This window comes from Armigeres subalbatus, chromosome 3 (genome assembly GCF_024139115.2).
Source record: "Armigeres subalbatus isolate Guangzhou_Male chromosome 3, GZ_Asu_2, whole genome shotgun sequence".
In the NCBI taxonomy this organism is placed as follows: Eukaryota; Metazoa; Arthropoda; class Insecta; order Diptera; family Culicidae; genus Armigeres; species Armigeres subalbatus.
In genome coordinates, this window is record NC_085141.1 from 400,100,495 (window position 1) to 400,119,501 (window position 19,007).

The 19,007-nt window shown below is 38.5% G+C and overlaps 2 protein-coding genes, 1 long non-coding RNA gene and 1 pseudogene across 4 annotated transcripts in view; 1 reads left to right on the forward strand and 3 right to left on the reverse strand.

Moving 5' to 3' along the window:
• The window catches only part of LOC134226949 (uncharacterized), a 439,829-nt pseudogene that overhangs the window by 59,154 nt on the left and 361,668 nt on the right, over window positions 1-19,007 (reverse strand).
• Window positions 1-19,007, reverse strand: part of LOC134224047 (uncharacterized) — a 94,848-nt gene that overhangs the window by 7,863 nt on the left and 67,978 nt on the right. For both annotated transcript variants that reach the window (XM_062703288.1, XM_062703287.1), the window contains exons 6-7: window positions 13,730-14,024; window positions 12,643-12,757 (exon numbers count right to left, since the gene is read on the reverse strand). In XM_062703288.1, the coding sequence (XP_062559272.1) occupies window positions 12,643-12,757; window positions 13,730-14,024 (410 nt within the window). The remainder of the gene's footprint in view (window positions 1-12,642; window positions 12,758-13,729; window positions 14,025-19,007) is intronic.
• Window positions 3,275-4,071, forward strand: LOC134224045 (uncharacterized). The gene is made up of 2 exons (XM_062703286.1): window positions 3,275-3,515; window positions 3,576-4,071. The coding sequence occupies exons 1-2, from the start codon at window positions 3,327-3,329 to the stop codon at window positions 4,056-4,058; spliced, it is 672 nt and encodes a 223-aa protein (XP_062559270.1). The 5' UTR covers window positions 3,275-3,326; the 3' UTR covers window positions 4,059-4,071.
• Window positions 5,125-5,834, reverse strand: LOC134224046 (uncharacterized). Its single transcript, XR_009982819.1, has 3 exons — window positions 5,663-5,834; window positions 5,483-5,605; window positions 5,125-5,398 (listed from the first exon to the last, which is right to left on the reverse strand). It is a non-coding gene; the product is annotated as an uncharacterized LOC134224046 (long non-coding RNA).

A 19,007-nucleotide genomic window follows, 5' to 3' on the forward strand; every position in this document is an offset into this window, starting at 1 on the left:
AAATGTTTCCATTGTGCTGTAATAATGAAAAAATGCCTAGAGGGTCCACTATTGGTTGAGGGTCCACTATTGGGCATTTTACCCTACAGTGATTATAAGATAAAATATACCGATATTTTAATTTTTCAGTCGTTTTCGAATGTTTTTCTATTCTATTCAACCTAGAATCAAATTTTACGGAGTCATTGGTATTTATTGACAAATGCTAGTAATGGTTGACCATTTTCATGCTGTGAGGTTGTGGAAAAAATACTTTTCGAAGAAGAAAACAAACAATTTGTTTTTCTAAATACAATTTTAAAGTGAACCATCTATGAAAAGCATTGTTCAACTGTACTAATTTTTGATATATAGTATAGCAAAAAAAAACTACACAGTAGGTCAAGGTGGGCAAAAATTTAAACTAAAAAAATACAAAAGAACGTGTTTTAAAAAAAACGTTTTGGAAATCTTTCTGATTGCTAATTTGGTTGGTGTAGATTTGGAATTGGCCAGGCAACCCGGATAAACAATACCATAGAGTTGCAATAAAATATCATAACAATACAATACAACTTATTGATGAACTTTAAATTCTATTGATTTTATATCATACCAATTCAAGTTTCATATTGTTGTTCCAATAGACGTGCAATAAATTCTATTGCCAGTAAAATATTGGCAATGAAATTACATTAAACTCAATTGTAATGGCAAAAATTTGTTCGAGAAAATATCGATTTTTCTATTGTAAAGATACATAACAACAATAGAGGTAATAAACTATAGAGGACGATTGTCGCTGCGGTTCCCTTTGATATCGTTCCCAAACATGTTGGGTACCTATCTGTCAAAACGTACTGATTTTTCATTCGTTGACATTTAGTGCCCTATCTTCGCCAGCAAAAGATGTTTCGCCAATGACGACAGCGACAATCTTCCTCTATAGTTTATTACCGTCGTCAGGGGTGACAATGGGTCAAATGGGGGTGAGAATGGGTCACTGTTTCAACTGCTTAGAATGCTTGTAGAATGGATTGAATGTATCTGAGGACAAGAAGACAAAAATATAAGAAACCTTTTTGAACGATTTTGCTCTACGCCCTCCAGGCTCGCGGTGAGAGCGATGACCCATTCTCACCCCCCAGACCCATTGTCACCCCCGATGGCGGTAGCTCTATTATAACAACCCCTATTTTCTATTGTAAAAGTGCCATTTACAACAGGCTTTATGGTGGAAAACAATATCCTTTAATGTTATTCTATTGTGAGCCACAATAGAGTTTACCGTAATTACTATTAATTTCAGCGTACTGTTATAATAATTTCTATTGAAATTCTTTTGGAATTTTTTATTATTATGCCAAAAATAATTAAGGTTGAAAAATTCGGATTTGATTTTTTTTTAAGTAAAGAATTTTTTCTCCATCTTCTCGTACCATGAAAATGTGCAACCACTACTCCATAACTAGTATTTGTCAATAAATATCAACGGCTTATTAAAATTTGATTCTAGGTCGAATAGAATCGAAAAAAATTCAAAAAACGACTGGAAATTAAAAAAAAAGGTTTATTTTATTTTATAACCGCTGTATCTCAGAAACGGTAGCACTTAGCAAATCACTATTTATCGAACTTTCTTCATACATTTGTCCATATTAACTTCTAACGAGCTTAGTACCACCTAAACATTAACCGACTATGTTTTCAAAGTTTATGATTGGCCGCTACATGAAATATTTAGATGTTAATTGGTGTTGATGTCATCAAAACCTTTTTTCAGCCATGACAGAGTTGCACGATCGGCACACAGCTGTAAACTTGAAGGATGAACTGTACCATGCATTGGACCGCTTTGGCATTGATATTGCTCAGATATACAGTGTAACTGTAGATAACGGCCGAAACATGGTCAAAATGGTGAATTTAGTAGAGAAGGATGCATTGGAAGATTTTGATTTTTTTCTGGAAAACAGTGTCGATGAAGATATACAGAAGTTGCCTGAAAATGAACTTTCTGAGAATGAAGACGAACAGATACAAGAGTACGACGACAATATAGAATGTGTTCTGAACGACTTGCATGGTATAATCAACGGGCATCAAGTCGTATGCATTCGTTGCGGAGCGCATACTGCCCAGCTTGTAGTATCAGACGTGTGCAAGGAGCAGATATACCGGGAACAGATTAGAGCTATTACAAAGCTTGTTACAACTTTTCGGAACGCAAAGTATAAGAACTTTTTCGAAGTTTCCGGTGGGAAATATCCACCCATTCCAGTACCAACACGATGGAATTCGAATTTCATGATGAACCAGTCTCTACTCGAAAACAAGGATTTCTTCGAAAAACTTGGTCATGAATACAAAGAACTTGGTAAGTATACAGTTGTGAAACAATGAAAAATTACATACTTTTTAATCGATCAAGCGACGCGACGGTAGAATAAAAATTAGGTGTATTATGCATCCAGCACAAATCGGAAAAACCAGCGCTGTAAAACTAGCAACACTTCTTACTTCCGACAGTTGAAATAATTTGTGTCTCTGCATGATTCTAGCATAACATCAGAATAGATCTTTTCATGGAAACCAAATTGATTTTTATATTACACTAGCAGACCCGACGAACTTCGTTTCGCCAAAAATGATTTATTCTCTGATAAGTTCTAGAGTTATGCACAAATTTCTGTTTAATTTGTATGGGAGCCCCCCTTTCAAAAAGGGGGAGGGGTCTCGAGCCATCTTAGGAAGTTTCCCCGGTCCCAAAAACCTCTGCATACAAATTTTCACGCTGATCGGTTCAGTAGTTTCCGAGTCTATAAGGTTCAGACAGACAGAAATGTGCGAGCTACAAGTGGATAATTAGCTACCTAATCAATATTTGAATTGGTCAGTAATTATACGATACAATGTTCATGAGTGTTTTGTCTGTTTTTCTATGCATTTACGTCTGTGTATGCGCTTTGGCTTCCATTAAACTTTATCATATGATTAAGCTTGTAGCTTAAACAATATTAGAGATATGCAAAATAACAGAATACGTTTGTTGGCATTTATTTTTTTCATTGGTAGTATTCCCTATTCTAAATTGAGTCACTTTAGTCTTAAAAACTGTACCAACAGATTATCCAAACCTAAAAATACTTTCAATATATTTCTTATAAACCGTTCATGTTTCTCATATTTCTTTAAAACTTGGTTATAAATTATACTTTTCATCGACAGATTTAACGCCCTACTGGAATTTTATTGAGTCATTCGTGGAAGCGTTCGAACCTTTGTATGACTGCACTCAAGTCATCCAGAAAGAGAGATGTACTCTCAGTGATTTCTATGGTTACTGGATGGCTGCATTCGGTCGCGTAGCATCTCTGGAAAACAACATATTCCGAACGGCAATCTTGGAATCTATGGAATGTCGCGAAAAAGCCCTGTTCGATAATTACGCTTTCCAGGCATCGGTTTATATGGACCCTAGATTTTCATTCTACGGATCAATGATTTTTTCGTCGTCACAGAAAGATCGCATTGTCGTAAGCTCATCTCTTTCAACATATGTAATTTAATCTAATAATAGATTTTTTTTATTCAAGGAGTATTTATTGGCAGTGTACACCAAGATAAGCAAAAACTCACAATCAGCTGTTGAACAGTCTACCTCATCTCCAACCAAAGAAACATTGCCATCTACATCGCAGGGAAAGTTCAGTCTAAACAGTTATCTGTCGTCAAGACTCGGCGAAGGTTCTGTCACAGTTCCGAAAACAAATACTTTGGAAATGAGGCTACGAAATCTGCAATACCAGCCCCGAGTAGATGCTGATATTCAAGATTTTAGCATCGTGCAATACTGGGCACAGAAACGTTTTGAAGATCCAGAAATATGGAAACTCGCCAAGGTCGTATTCGGCGCTGCTGCGACACAATGCACCGTTGAGCGCGATTTTAGTCAATTTAACATTGTATTAACAAAACCAAGAAATCGAATCAAGGATGTAAATCTCGAAAATATTCTCAAGATCAGGGCTAACAAGAGCATGATTCAGAAAGCTCTTCCAGTAGCGTTGGAAAACTGAACTGAATCGTCAATCTATACAATTTATTTGCTGGATTTGGAAGTTACATACCATTCTATTGTTCTTTTATTATTCTTGATTCTGCTTCAATTAAAATGATTTAGCATTTGTTTAATATTAATTACCTTAATAGAAAGAAATTAAACGCAAAAACAAATTTTCAAAATAAATATACTGCCGTTAATATCAAGTTGAGCACATCTGTATATGTATGTCAATACAGATGTGCCCGACTTGCGGTTAGCGACAGTATAATGATTGAAGATTTTTTTAGTCTGTGCGTGTCTGAGTGTGTCTGTGTATGTGTGTATAAAACCGAATTGTTCTAAATCTTACACATTCTGAGACATTTAATCTTACCTTCTTACTTGCACAGCCAAGCGAAAGAAATTCTAAACTAAACTTTCCTTCATTATAATGGTTATATAACTTATGACTAAACAAACAATTTTGTAGACAAGATCATCCAAATTTTATCATATTCAGGGGTATCAAACCTAACAGCAAGTTTTTTAAAAAATATTTTAGGGTAGAGAACCATTTGGGCAGCACTCGAGCGCATTACAACCGAATTACTTGTTTTTTTAGTACATAGTTAGTTGCTGTCGATATCTAGTGATGTACAACCTGGAACGCGGTCGAGTTATTAACGTTGCGGACGGGAATAGGGGGTGCTGCCCAAATGGTCCCGCTCCCTACTTCTGTTGTCTTTATGAGCGGTTAAATTCTTAGTAGAAGCAGAGCCAAAGGCTCGTGGAGACGTTGCCTCTAATCCATAGAAAATTTAAAAAAAAAGTCAGCCCTCATGTGAACTGGCAACAGCTCAAGGCGGAGCGAGCAGTGAAGTCGGTTATTTGCACCACGGATTGTGGGGTAAATATGTACTAGTATACCCCGACGTAATATTATTTATACAGAAAGCCCAGCGAATATGCGTGTGACGGCACTTTACTTCGTAATTAAAATAACAGAAGCACAAATTGAAATAGCGGGACTGATTCAACTAATTTAGAAACCATTGTCATCGGACATTTATTCTTAATTTTCCTAACAAGAATTGTACTCATTTGTTCCTCTTCAATCCAACTTTATTGTTCGTCTCTGCGACAGAAATGGAAACATTTTTGGGTAAGGTACATTTAAATTTATGTAGTTGTTGAATACCTTCGAAAATGTTATTAAGTTTCGTTTTTAACTTCAAAACCACAAACAAATTATTACTTAATCATACGTCACAAAATTGATGTTCTACATCTTGTTCGGTGTGGCCCATGCCGAAACGAATTTGAGCTAACTTGGTCGCTGCTCTGAGGGGAAAGCATCTTTCGTAAATGTGTTATCTGGAAAGTAAAACATATAATTCAATTTAAAAAACTAACCTGAATCAACATCGGTTTCCACATTATTTGATATGCAGTACTTACATCATTCAGGCATGTCACTCCTCCGGTGGCTTCTTGCTTCCGTAGTTTAATTTTCGATTCAGTAATCTCGGGCATGTCCATCATTCAATGTAATTTTTTGACCGACTGGCGAATTCGTATTGACTAAAACAAGTAAGTTGTTAAGCTTTGTAATTGCTTTCGCTGTTTAAAAAAACTTACCAAGAAACGAAATATTCAATTAGTATGGCTTCAGTAACCTTTATTTTAAACACTGCACCAAGTAGTTAAAAAATAAAGTTGCTAATTACTTATAATAATTCGCAACTTTGTTGCATTCAGATTCAGCTCAACTTTGAATTCGTTTCGTATCGTACGAATGTTTATTTTTTTGACAGCTAAGATGAGGTGGCGAATGTAGCCAAACATTTTGAAAGGGGGTATTTTTTTACTAATTTGATGCACTCCAATTTTTTTTGATTAATGCTATTTACATATGTAATAAATCACTTTACGTTTTAATTTTGCACCATCTGATGATAATATTTGTTGATATTATGAATAATATGGTATGAACATGTAAAAACAGATTCTGTATAGATGTAAATATGATTGGTCACAATGAAATCGGCTTGTTCCAAATGTAAGGCTAGAATGAATTTTGCTTGTATCTCTTTCATCTAAATTCTCTCACCATGTAGTGAGCATCTCAGTGCACAGTTCATCAAGAAAAGTTTGACAAGTGAGACTCAGTTTTCGTTGTAGACTGGTGAAAAATGAGGAACGAAAAGAGAAGTGATGGTGAGTGATACCTTCTGCGAAACTCGCTTTTCCTTTCATATTGCGATTTTCGTTTCTCACTAATCGTGAAAAAAGGCTATTTTCTTCTCGCGAGAAAGAAAACTACGAACCCTGGTCATGAGAATCTTCTTGCCTAACGTCCTAGTTGGGGGCGGTGACGAATTTGGGGCTAAGGAACTTAGAGATTAAGGAATTTAGGTATTCAGGAATCTAGAAACTTGGGAATTTACGATTTTAGAAATTTAGAAATTTGGGAATTTAGCAATTTATGAAATTAGGGATTTAGGAATTTATTAATTTAAAAATTCAGGAATATGGGAATTTAGGAATTTGTGTGTTTAGGAGTTTAGGAATTTGGGAATTCAAGAATCTCCGTTGAATACCTTCTAGAGTTCTTCCCGAAACCCATCGTAGAGATCCTCAGGATTCCATTCAGGAGAATCCCATAGAAATTACTCCTGCAGTTCTTATATGAATTCTTCCTGAAGTTCAACCAGGAATTCCTCCTGGATTTCCTGAATGAGCTATACAAAGAGATGTTAGAGAGTTTCTACATAAATTCCTTCTGCAGTTCCTCCACGAATATCTCCTAAAGTTCAGCCAGAAATTCCCCCTGAGGAGCTGATTTACTGAGCTACAGCGGTGCTCGATTTTACTGAGCTCGAAAAAGAAAAACTTAGTGTGTATCCTTTTTGATATCGTCCTGAAAATTCTCCGGGAATTTTTCAAATTTAAAATATTGCTGCCGAATGATTTTTTTTTCTCTCATTTGTCACTCCTAAAAGTTGTAACCGACGTGAGTTATTCCAAGAAATCCTGGAAGAGAATTTCTGGAGGAACCCCAGGTAGAATTCCTGGAGGAGCTCCAAGAAAAAATCCCGAAAGAACTTCACAAGGAAACCCTGGAAAAGCTCCTGAAAAATCAAAGAAGAAATATTTGGAAGAACTACGGGAGGATCTTCAGGAGTAATTTCTGGAGAAGCTCCAAGAAGACATTTTTGAAGAAACTCCAGGAAGGAATCCTGGAAGAGCTCCAAGAAGAATTCCTAAGATTTATTCTGAATTTCTCCAGGAATTCATTCTGAATTTACCCAGGAATTCATTCTCACTTCCACCAGGAATTCATTCATATTTCCCCCAGAAATTCATTCTGAATTCCCTCAGGAATTCTTTCTGAATTTGCCCAAGAATTCATTCTCACTCTCACCAGGAATTCATTCTGAATTCCCCCAGGAATTTATTCTGAATTCCCCCAGGAATGCATTTTGAATTCCCCAGGAATTCATTTTGAATTCCCCAGGAATTCATTTTGAATTCCCCAGGAATTCATTTTGAATTCCCCAGGAATTCATTTTGAATTCCCCAGGAATTCATTTTGAATTCCCCAGGAATTCATTTTGAATTCCCCAGGAATTCATTTTGAATTCCCCAGGAATTCATTCTGAATTCCCCAGGAATGCATTCTGAATTCCCCAGAATTCATTCTGAATTCCCAGAAATTCATTCTGAATTCCCCAGGAATTCATTCTGAATTCCCCAGAATTCATTCTGAATTCCAGGAATTCATTCTGAATTCCCAGGAATTCGTTCTGAATCCCCAGGAATTCGTTCTGAATTCCCCCAGGAATTCGTTCTGAATTCCCCCAGGAATTCGTTCTGAATTCCCCCAGGAATTCGTTCTGAATTCCCCAGTAATTCATTCTGAATTTCCCCAGAATTCATTCTGAATTCCCAGGAATTCATTCTGAATTCCACCAGAATTCATTCTGAATTCCCCAGGAATTCATTCTGAATTCCCCAGGAATTCATTCTGAATTCTCCCAGGAATTCATTCTGAATTCCCAGAATTCATTCTGAATTCCCCAGGAATTCATTCTGAATTCCCAGAATTCATTCTGAATTCCCCAGGAATTCATTCTGAATTCCCCAGGAATTCATTCTGAATTCCCCAGAATTCATTCTGAATTCCCCAGGAATTCATTCTGAATTCCCCAGGAATTCATTCTGAATTCCCAGGAATTCATTCTGAATTCCCCAGAATTCATTCTGAATTCCCCAGGAATTCATTCTGAATTCCCCAGGAATTCATTCTGAATTCCCAGAATTCATTCTGAATTCCCCAGGAATTCATTCTGAATTCCCCAGGAATTCATTCTGAATTCCCCAGGAATTCATTCTGAATTCCCCAGGAATTCATTCTGAATTCCCAGAATTCATTCTGAATTCCCCAGAATTCATTCTGAATTCCCCCAGGAATTCATTCTGAATTCCAGGAATTCATTCTGAATTCCAGGAATTCATTCTGAATTCCCCAGAATTCATTCTGAATTCCCAGGAATTCATTCTGAATTCCCCAGGAATTCATTCTGAATTCCCCAGGAATTCATTCTGAATTCCCCAGGAATTCATTCTGAATTCCCCAGGAATTCATTCTGAATTCCCCAGGAATTCATTCTGAATTCCCAGGAATTCATTCTGAATTCCCAGGAATTCATTCTGAATTCCCCAGAATTCATTCTGAATTCCCCAGGAATTCATTCTGAATTCCCCAGGAATTCATTCTGAATTCCCAGGAATTCATTCTGAATTCCCCAGAATTCATTCTGAATTCCCCAGGAATTCATACTTAATTCCCCAAGGAATTCATTCTGAATTCCCACAGGAATTAATTCTGAATTCCCACAAGAATACATTCTGAATTCCCCCAGGAATTCATTCCGAATTCTCCCAGGAATTCATTCTGAATTCCCCCAGGAATTCATTCTGAATTCCCCCAGGATTTCTTTCTGAATTCCCCCAGGAATTCATTCTGAATTCCCACAGGAATTCATTCTGAATTCCCACAGGAATTCATTCTGAATTCCCCCAGGAATTCATTCTGAATTCCCCCCAGGAGTACATTTTGAATTCCACCAGGAAATCGTTTTGAATTTCCCCTGGAATATGTTTTGAATTCCCTCAGGAATTCGTTTTGAATTCCCCCAGGAATTCGTTTTGAATTCCCCCAGGAATTCGTTTTGAATTCCCCCAGGAATTCATTTTGAATTCCCTCAGGAATTCATTTTGAATTCCACCAGGAAATCGTTTTGAATTCCCTCAGGAATTCGTTTTGAATTCCCCCAGGAATTCGTTTTGAATTCCCTCAGGAATTCCTTTTGAATTCCCCCAGGAATTCGTTTTGAATTCCCCCAGGAATGCATTCTGAATTCCCCCAGGAATTCATTCTGAATTCCCCCAGGAATTCATTCTGAATTCCCCCAAGAATTCATTCTGAATGCCCCCAGGAATTTATCTTGAATTCTACAAGGAAGTCATCCTGAATTCTTCAAGAAATTCAACCTGAATTCCTCCAGGAATTCATTCTGAATTTCTCCAGGAATTCATTCTGACTTTCTCCAGGAATTCATTCTAAACTCTTCAAGTAATTCATCCTGAATTCTTCATGGAATCCATCCTGAATTTTCCAAGGAATTCATTCTGAATTCCCCCAAGAATTCATTCAAAATTCCCCCAGGAATTCAGTCAGAACTTCTCCAGGAATTGAGTCAGAACTTCCCCAGGAATTCAGTCAGAACTTCCCCAGGAATTCATTCTAAATTCCCACAGAAATTCCTTCTAAATTCCCCCAGAAAATCATTCTGCATTCCCCCAGAATTCATTTTGAATTTCTCTCGGGATTCATTTTTAATTCCCTCAGGAATTCATTCTGAATTCCCCAGAAATTCATTCTGAATTCCCCAGAAATTCATTCTAACTTCCTTCAGGTATTCATTTTGGATTCCCACAGGAATTCATTTTGAATTCCCCCAGGAATTCATTCTAAATTCTCCCAGGAATTCATTCTGAATTCCCCCTGAAATTCATTCTGAATTCCCCCTATAATTCATTCTGAATTCCTCTTAGAATTCATTCTGAATTCCCCTTGGAATTCATTCTGAATTCCCCCAAAAGGTCATTCTGAATTCCCCCAGTAGGTCATTCTGAATTCCCCCAGGAATTTATTCTGGATTCCCCCAGTAATTCATTCTGAATTCCCCCAGGAATTCATTTTGAATTCCCCCAGGCATTCATTTTGAGTTCCCCCAGGAATTCATTCTGAATTCCCCCAGCAATTAATTCTGAATTCCCCTTAGAATTCATTTTGAATTCCCCCAGGCATTCATCTTGAATTCTTCAAGGAATTCATCCTGAATTCTTCAAGAAATTCATCCTGAATTCCTCCAGGAATCCATTCTGACTTTCTCCAGGAATTCATTCTAAATTCTTCAAGTAATTCATCCTGAATTCTTCAAGGATTTCATCCTGAAATCTTCAAGGAATTTATTCTGAATTCCCCCAAGAATTCATTCAAAATTCCCCCAGGAATTCAGTCAGAACTTCTCCAGGAATTCAGTCAGAACTTCCCCAGGAATTCATTCTGAACTCCCCCAGAAATTCATTCTGAATTCCCTAAGGAATTTCTCCTGGAGTTACTTTAGGAATGCCTTGTGGGAGTTCTTTCAGGAAATTGCCCAGGAATTTCTCCAAAAAATGAAGCTCCACCAGAAATTTGCACTGGAGTTCCATCAGGATTCCCAGCGAACACAAAGTCGCATATGCTAGCGAATAAGTATACATGGTGGAGCCGATATAGGCGCATGCCTCCATTTGACTGCATGCAAAATGTACCTATATGGCCTCCATTTTGTACACTTATTCGCTATGATATACGATCTTGTGTTTGCTGGGTTCCCTCCTGAGTTTAAAAAAGAACTTTCTCCTGGGGTTCCTGCAGGGATGCTATATGGGGTTCATCCAGGATATCTTTTTTTCAGGAATCCTTCTTCCTACAGGAATCCGCCTATCGGTGGGAACCTGACGGCGATCCGTCATATATTGTCCGTTGAGCATGCGGGAAAAGGCGAGCGCTTCGACGCAATAGCCAAAAGCTATCAATTTATAGCAATCATTGGCTGGTGAACGAACACACTTCGAAACTGTGGGCTACAACAGAAAGCACGTGTTTGAAAAAAGTGAATATTGATGAGTGTGATTGATATGCAATTGCCTGGTGGTTGAACCGTATTTACCACATTACCACTAATATAACTTAATGAGGTGGTAGAATGTTCGAGAATTTTTGAAAAGAAGCTCAAAATAGAGTAAATAGGTGGATGGGCTATAGCCCCCCAGCGGGACTAGTTACGCCAATGGCTTGAGAAGTATTCTATGTAATCAATGCGTTGATTATATTAAAATAGTTTATAGGCCACCTCACGGAACGGTCTTTCACATAAGGGCCGATTTTCACAGTAATTTTCATACAAACTTTAAATGACGTGTGCACAATCAAATTTGCAAAAAAAATAGGAGGATTATTAAAATGACGAATGCAATCGTGTAAGCATCGGGGCCAAAAAAGTCAAAATTTGAATCACTCTACACAGTTAAAAATTCTGAAAATTACACGCCATGGAAATATTTAAACGCTTATTTTTGTGTTCAATAGCTTCTAATTTTACAACCAACTTTTTCTTGTATACAATATTGAATACAAGCTCCATAGTAACGACGACCTGTAATTTTAAAAAGTGATGGATGAATGAGTCGAATCGAACGGAGCCTTTTTGTTACATCATATATGCTGTGACATTTTTATACTGTGTACTGTGGACGCTTTCCATGCTTTGTACCAGAGGGCATAATTGAATCAAGCGAATTGATCTTTGGTTACGCGTGACCGGAAGGCCTTACTTCAGGGATTTCTTGGATGATCAAAATCATATGCAGTGAACGCATTCTATTAGTTGTTCCATACAGAGGGCATGTACCAAATTGGTTTCACGTATATACCGAAAGGGCTTACTCCAGGGATTTCTTGGAAAAATACCGAGATTATTCTGTCACAAAATGTCACAAAATCTACACCTTTGTTCCTGATGTGCTTAGGTGTATTCAGCAGGTAGCTAAAAATGGGAGAATACGATTGGCATGTTGCAAGAATATCAGACAGCAACCCTGCAAAGGTGTGAAGCGCAATCCAAGTTAAGCCAAGTGAATGAATACAAATCCTACAAAGAAATACTTAATTTTCGGAGAATTCTAGACCAACATTTGAAAAGGGCCAGCCAAAATTTATTTTATTTGATTCATTATTTATATCTGATTCTTCGTCCACATATAAAGCTATATATGTAGACGAAGAATTAGAAGGAATAAATTTAGGCTGTAATGCCCTTTTCAAATGTTGGTCTTGAATTGTAACATTCTGGGAAATGCATTTTGGGGGAATAGTGGTACTAGCTGAATGATCATATTGATACGGTGTGTATATAAAGCATTCAAAGACAGTTTGGTTCGGTAATTTTAAATTTAATTATACATAAACGAAGATTTTGTGGGACAAGTTTACGATAACTTACCGTCATTAGTTTGTTCGACATTTTGTCGAGGAACTTTCGAGTGAAAAGCGCCGTTTCGTCTCCACACGCGTGACGGACCGTGAACTCGGAACATTGCATGTACTTGTGGAACGCACTGCGGATAAATGAAATAGAAATTTTTTACATAAGTTGGTTGTGCCAATATAGTGTATTTAGGCATTTTATCCAATAATTAGAATATTAGAATAAACTTTTTTCCGGCCGACCATGTTGTTTGTAAAGCACCATCATATTTTGCATCTACCAACCTTCATCAAATTGATTCAACAATAAAAAGTAATATTTGGAACACTTTTTGTTTTCATGCTTGTTTGTTTCAAAATAGTACAAGTATAATAATAATTCTTTTTTTTTGTCTTTATTAGCGAGACTTCCAGCTCTGGGTTGGCTCGTCTCGAGGTAATAATAATTAAAATTTAGGCTAACCAAAGTCTGTAGTATTTTTCTCAAAGATAAAAACATCTCATAGTGAAATCTTTGAAAAAAATTGTCACTCGGCCACTCGGCTTTTGTCTCTGTCATTGCATGAATTGCATACATACTGATCAGATGATCACAGAAACATATCCAACTAGTTCTGGTCACACGCATGAAGTTGGAAGTTGCTACTTTTCTCGTATTTAGTGTGGGCAAGCATGGAGGCGAAAATGCGTTCTTCTCTTAGTAAAATGCTAACTGCTGATTCGTTGGGAACAACGTAGGTATGTATTACGCTGCAGCGTAATCTTATGTGGAAAGATATCAGTGGTTCACTATTTTTAAATGCAATAGTGTCCATTGTTGCAGTGTATTGCATTAGTTATTCTGTTGCATGCAACCAAAGTTTAATAAGGTTGTCGAACAATCACTTGAAAGTAAGCACCTTCTATAGATATCAGATATAACACTCCGAAATTTTCCCTGGCTCGGATGCAGGTTGAAATGTTTAGGATACGGTTTGTTCCAATCCCACATATTTAGCTACATCAAAACAAACAACCCACCGAATGTTCCTCGAAATTGAGAACTTACGGGTGGGTCACTACGGGGGGCCATGTCAAACTGCAGCACCAAAGTGAAAACTTACCAGCAAACAGTTTTGAGTCGTTCCTCTTCCGCATCCTCAGCAGTTTTGGTGTTGTTGTTGCCGTTGCTATGCTGATGCTGCCGGTGATTATGATGCTGGCGCTGCTGGTGCTGCACATCGTCGTTCGGCGCCGACAGGGACATGGCCGCACTGGGTGTCGTCGGTTGCACCGGGGGCCTCACCGTGGTATGTGCCACCGTCTGTCCAATCTTGGCCATTGTGCTCTGATAGCTGACCGCACACACTTCGTAGTCCTTTTTGACGTGTCGCATGCAGGGTGCATGTCTAAGAAAGTCTGTAACGGGAGACGGGTGACGGGCGCGTAGGGAATGGGAACGGGGTGGGGTGGTACACATTGAGAAAAAGAGATAAGGTTAGATGAGCTTGGAAAGTTTTTGTCCGTCAATTGTCGTTCTCTAGTTTGGCATGCAATGGGGAAATAATGTGTTTGTGAGTTTGACTTTCTTTTTGGAAGATGATAAAATGAAACCGATGCACAGTGAGGTTGAGGCGGTGAAAATCTTTAAAATACCGACGTTTTCAAATATGCCTATGTGTGCTTAAAAATAGATACAATAACTTAGATAAGGCCGATACACATATTTAAAGAGAATCATGTCTCCCCCTTGGGATTTTTTCGTTTGAAAATAATATTTTGGGGCGGCAACAAAAAAACCGAACATTTTAAGGATTATCAAAACATTCTTTAACAAATCCGACGAGAAAAAATATTTTATCTCTTTTTGTGGAATGTATTCAACTGTCTAAGACGAGTTTAGTACTTTACGAGGACGAAACACTGAAGACGGCCTTACAGCTGAGGTCAAAATACGTGTTTGTAAAGATAACAAAACGTAGTGGAATTGAATGGAAAGTACTAAACTCGTCTTAGACAGTTGAAATCCGGGGATTTTTCATTTGTATTATCCCCCCTTGACCTTCCGGAGATCAGGAGGACATAATTTTAATTAACTTTAGGATGGTTTCAGTTGCGTTTCAGATGCGTCATGCTTTAAATATCCTGTTAAATGCAACTTATCTTAAGATTTCTCTTGAAAAATGATTGAAAACAATGATTTTCCTTAATAAAATTGACTCCCTTGCACCTATAATGGTGCAACTGTACCAATAGTGGCAAGTCTCATAAGAAATCAATGGATAGCACCACTATGGGAACCAAAATTAATTTTTACTGCCACTAAAAGAACAGTGTTCCCATTAGTGGTGCAAGCAATATTTGGCAGTTGTTGATGTTGAACGACATAAATCTCATTTTGTTAAAAAAAAATGTTAGTTTATTTATTGGCTGAGATATTAAAGCTGAAAATTTCCCACAATTATCAATTTAAAAACATATATTTTCTTTTGTGGATCTACTAATACCTCCACATTTGGTACCGTTACCCTAGTAGTTTGTACAACTAGTTGCAAAAAGATGATTTTTTCAGCACGAGTTGTGCGTTTATCCAACGTAAAGACTAATCAATACACTAATGAGCAACGCAACAAAGACATGATATGAAGAATGAAGATGCTCAATAATCCACTAGTTTGAACCGATATAAATATCTTTGTCCATTTGCTTGGACATATTTTTACCCAGTTGCTGATGTGAAAGTTTCCTATAGTGCAGTATGGTCAGACGTGAACTGATGGCATATTGACAACAATATAACGAAATGGAACCGACCGTATGGGAAAGCAGTGCTTAGAAGGTCAATTCGGAAATGCTTTATAGAAAATTAAAAGTGCCCATATGGGGGTGTATTATCAGTGAATGGAAATAACGCTCGGCACTAAGTAAGCACTGCAGTTACTGGACGACGTCGTTTTACAACCGATAATGAAAAATGTTCGAAAGCGTTCAAAAGGAAGAACAGGATAAACACATGTGACCGGGAGGCTAGCCGGTATCTATCGTTGATTTGACCCGAGGCTATTCATGGCGACCAGCATTTTGCCAATAGGGGAGCACATTGCATTGTGGCACGTATTAAGTCACCCGGATGTGCACCACCCCGGAGACAGACGCAAGCTGGTAAGTCATCCCGATTGAGTGCCGGACGATTTGTGTCCTAGAACAAAATTGAATTCTGTAAAGGCACTGTGCTGGAATGTTCCTGTTTGGTTTTGGAGAATGAATAATGAATCGCTATCGTTCCGTCATTTTCAACTGCATGGTACGGCAAATCTGTTTTGTTGGTCCTATCTTCACGTCGTGTCTGTGGTAGCAATGAATTTATACAGAACTAGGAACTCAATAGAGGCCTCAAAGTAAATCCTGTCTGGTAGGAGGAGGTGACTCTTGAAGCAAGCGATATATTGAAAATTCTCATCAGAGGTAGCACACAAAAGGATTGATGTTTTCACGTCATTATTGCTGCTCACGTACATCGCACGTTTGTGGAAGGCCCCCAGGAGGATATGAGCTATTGTACGAGTCCGTTCAATGTGACCGCATGCAACATTGATGAAGCTGAATATTTTCGCACAGGTGATGGAGCATTCATATCCAGCACGTTGGAAAGGTGATAAATTTCATTTATTGTTAGCGTTTAAGTTGTGGACATAAGAGAACTGTATTACATAGATTGCTCATATTCGGTCTAACGAGTAGTTTGGAGCTTACGCAGGAGGAAATTGTACCTAGTGTCATACCGAATTGTAAATTAAGCATAGAGGAAATAATTCGAATTATACTCGAAAATACACAGGAACAAATTCCGTGGACAAGATGTACAAGATGCGCAACTTCCATAAAATTAAAATTAAAACCTCAGGATTGAGTATTCCAAGGCATTCAAAAATTTATTTGAGTGAAGCAAGTACCCTCAGTAAACCTTCTTCTTCTTCTTCTTATTGGCATTACATCCCCACCCTGGGACAGAGCCGCCTCGCAGCTTAGTGTTCATTAAGCACTTCCACAGTTATTAACTGCGAGGTTTCTAAGCCATGTTACCATTTTTGCATTTGTATATCATGAGGCTAACACGATGATACTTTTATGCCCAGGGAAGTCGAGACAATTTCCAATCCGAAAATGGTCTTGCTTTGTAGCCGCGCGTCTTACCGCACGGCTGAGGAGGGCCAGTAAACCTTTAATTATTATTATTTTTGCAGAATCATGAAGTTTGAGACGATCACGCTGGATCGCAATATGCCCATTTAGCCGGGTCTGGTACCATCAATATTTACGGAACTATGAATATTCCCAGAACGATCACCCATGCCTCCTATTTAATAAATCGTATAAACACATTTTTTTTCACACAGATCAATCTTTAGATTTGGTCTGTTTTGCTTGATGATGAAATTTTGTAATTCGATCAATCATTCTTTTACGTTCGTTTCGTTGAATCGCATCTAATCTCATTCTTGCGTAACAAATATTTCCTGTATGTACTGCAGAGATCACTCCTAGATACTGAGTGTCTTCAGAGTAAGTAATTGCCTAAAGTCGCTCCATAGCCTGGAATCGAGGGGAAAGGACAAAAGCGTGAACCACTTGTACCAAACGTTTCCGGATAGATATTGGAGCCGTTTGAATGCCCAAATGTCTTGAATTCACTCATAAAAGCAAAAGGAGCTCATGTCGTATACTTTTAAGTGTGTTTGATTACCTTCAGGTGGCCAACCTGGAGCCGATTCCGGTGGGAGCCCAAAGAGGACATTTACGGAATTGAACATGGAATTTGGGATTTTTCACAAATAAGTGAATGGAACTCATGCTGAGTACTTCCAAGTGAGTTTGGTCACCCTCAGGTGGCCAATTTTGAGCCGGTTCCAGAGGAGACCAATGAGGACATTTACGGAAGGCTTTAGGTGGCTTTAGAGGAATTTCACATGAGTTTTAAAAGAAATTCACAAGAAATTTATGGAGAGCTCTCAAGGTAACTTGTGTAAAGTTCTCTTAGTGCAGGAGTTCACAGAGAAATTTCAAGTGTAACTGCTAGTGGAATTTCTGGATTTAGGAGAAATTTCTGAAGGAATTCCGGAGATTGGAAGATTTTTCGGAGGAATACCTGAGAAAACTTTCTGAGCAAATCTTGGAGGTACTTCCTGAGAAATTCCTGGAACAATTTACGGAGCAATTCCTGGAAACATTCTCGGAGGTATTGCGAAAGAAAACGTTGGAGGCATTTCCGAAGGAAATGCTGAAGTATTTCCGGAGAAACGTTTGGAAGAACTTCCGGATGAACTCTTGGAGGAACTTCAGAAAGAATTCCTGCACGAACTTCCGGAGGAGCTCCTGTTCGAACTTGCAGAGGAACTTCCGGAGAATTCTCTGAAGGAACATCCGGAGGAATTCCTGGAAAAACTTCCGGAGGAATTCCTGGAGGAACTTCCGGAGGAATTCCTGGAGGAACTTCCGGAGGAATTCCTGGAGGAACTTCCGGAGGAATTCCTGGAGGAACTTCCGGAGGAATTCCTGGAGGAACTTCCGGAGGAATTCATGGAGGAACTTCCGGAGGAATTCCTGGAGGAACTTCCGGAGGAATTCCTGGAGGAACTTCCGGAGGAATTCCTGGAGGAACTTCCGGAGGAATTCCTGAAGGAACTTCCGGAGGAATTCCTAGAGGAACTTCCGGAGGAATTCCTGGAGGAACTTCCGGAGGAATTCCTGGAGGAACTTCCGGAGGAATTCCTGGAGGAACTTCCGGAGGAATTCCTGGAGGAACTTCCGGAGGAATTCCTGGAGGAACTTCCGGAGGAACTCTGCCTAATGGTTCGTTGTTTGAATTTCACTAGTAACGGAGTTATAGCATATTTTGAAATTCAGCTTCTGGAATGTGTTATTGACACACTACTAAATGATCGAACACAAATTACTGAATGATCGTTAACATCCTTTCTGGTACCTATAGTAACCACGGGGTTTTGGCCTCAGTCCGGAACCATGTCAAATATTCACTACTCACGCACTCTTTCTAGTAGTTCGTATCAATAGAACTTATATAAACATGTTAAATAAAATTTAAAAATCTATCCTCAAACCGAACAAGAAATCACTTTGGCCCAAGAACTTCTAGCCGCACCGTGCTTCAGTAAGATGCGCGGCTACAAAGCAAGACCATGCTGAGGGTGTCTGGGTTCGATTCCCGGTGCCGGTCTAGACAATTTTCGGTTTGGAAATTGTCTCGACTTCCCTGGGCATAACAGTATCATCGTGTTAGCCTCATGATATACGAATGCAGAAATGGTAATTTGGCTTAGAAACCTCGCAGTTAATAACTGTGGAAGTGCTTAATGAACACTAAGCTGCGAGGCGGCAATGTCC

Coding starts and splice junctions, on each gene's coding strand:
- LOC134224045 (XM_062703286.1), top strand. CDS start 3,327: ATGGCTGCATTCGGTCGCGTAGCATCTCTGGAAAACAACATATTCCGA. Junction 3,516..3,575: donor CACAGAAAGATCGCATTGTC/GTAAGCTCATCT, acceptor TTTTTATTCAAG/GAGTATTTATTGGCAGTGTA.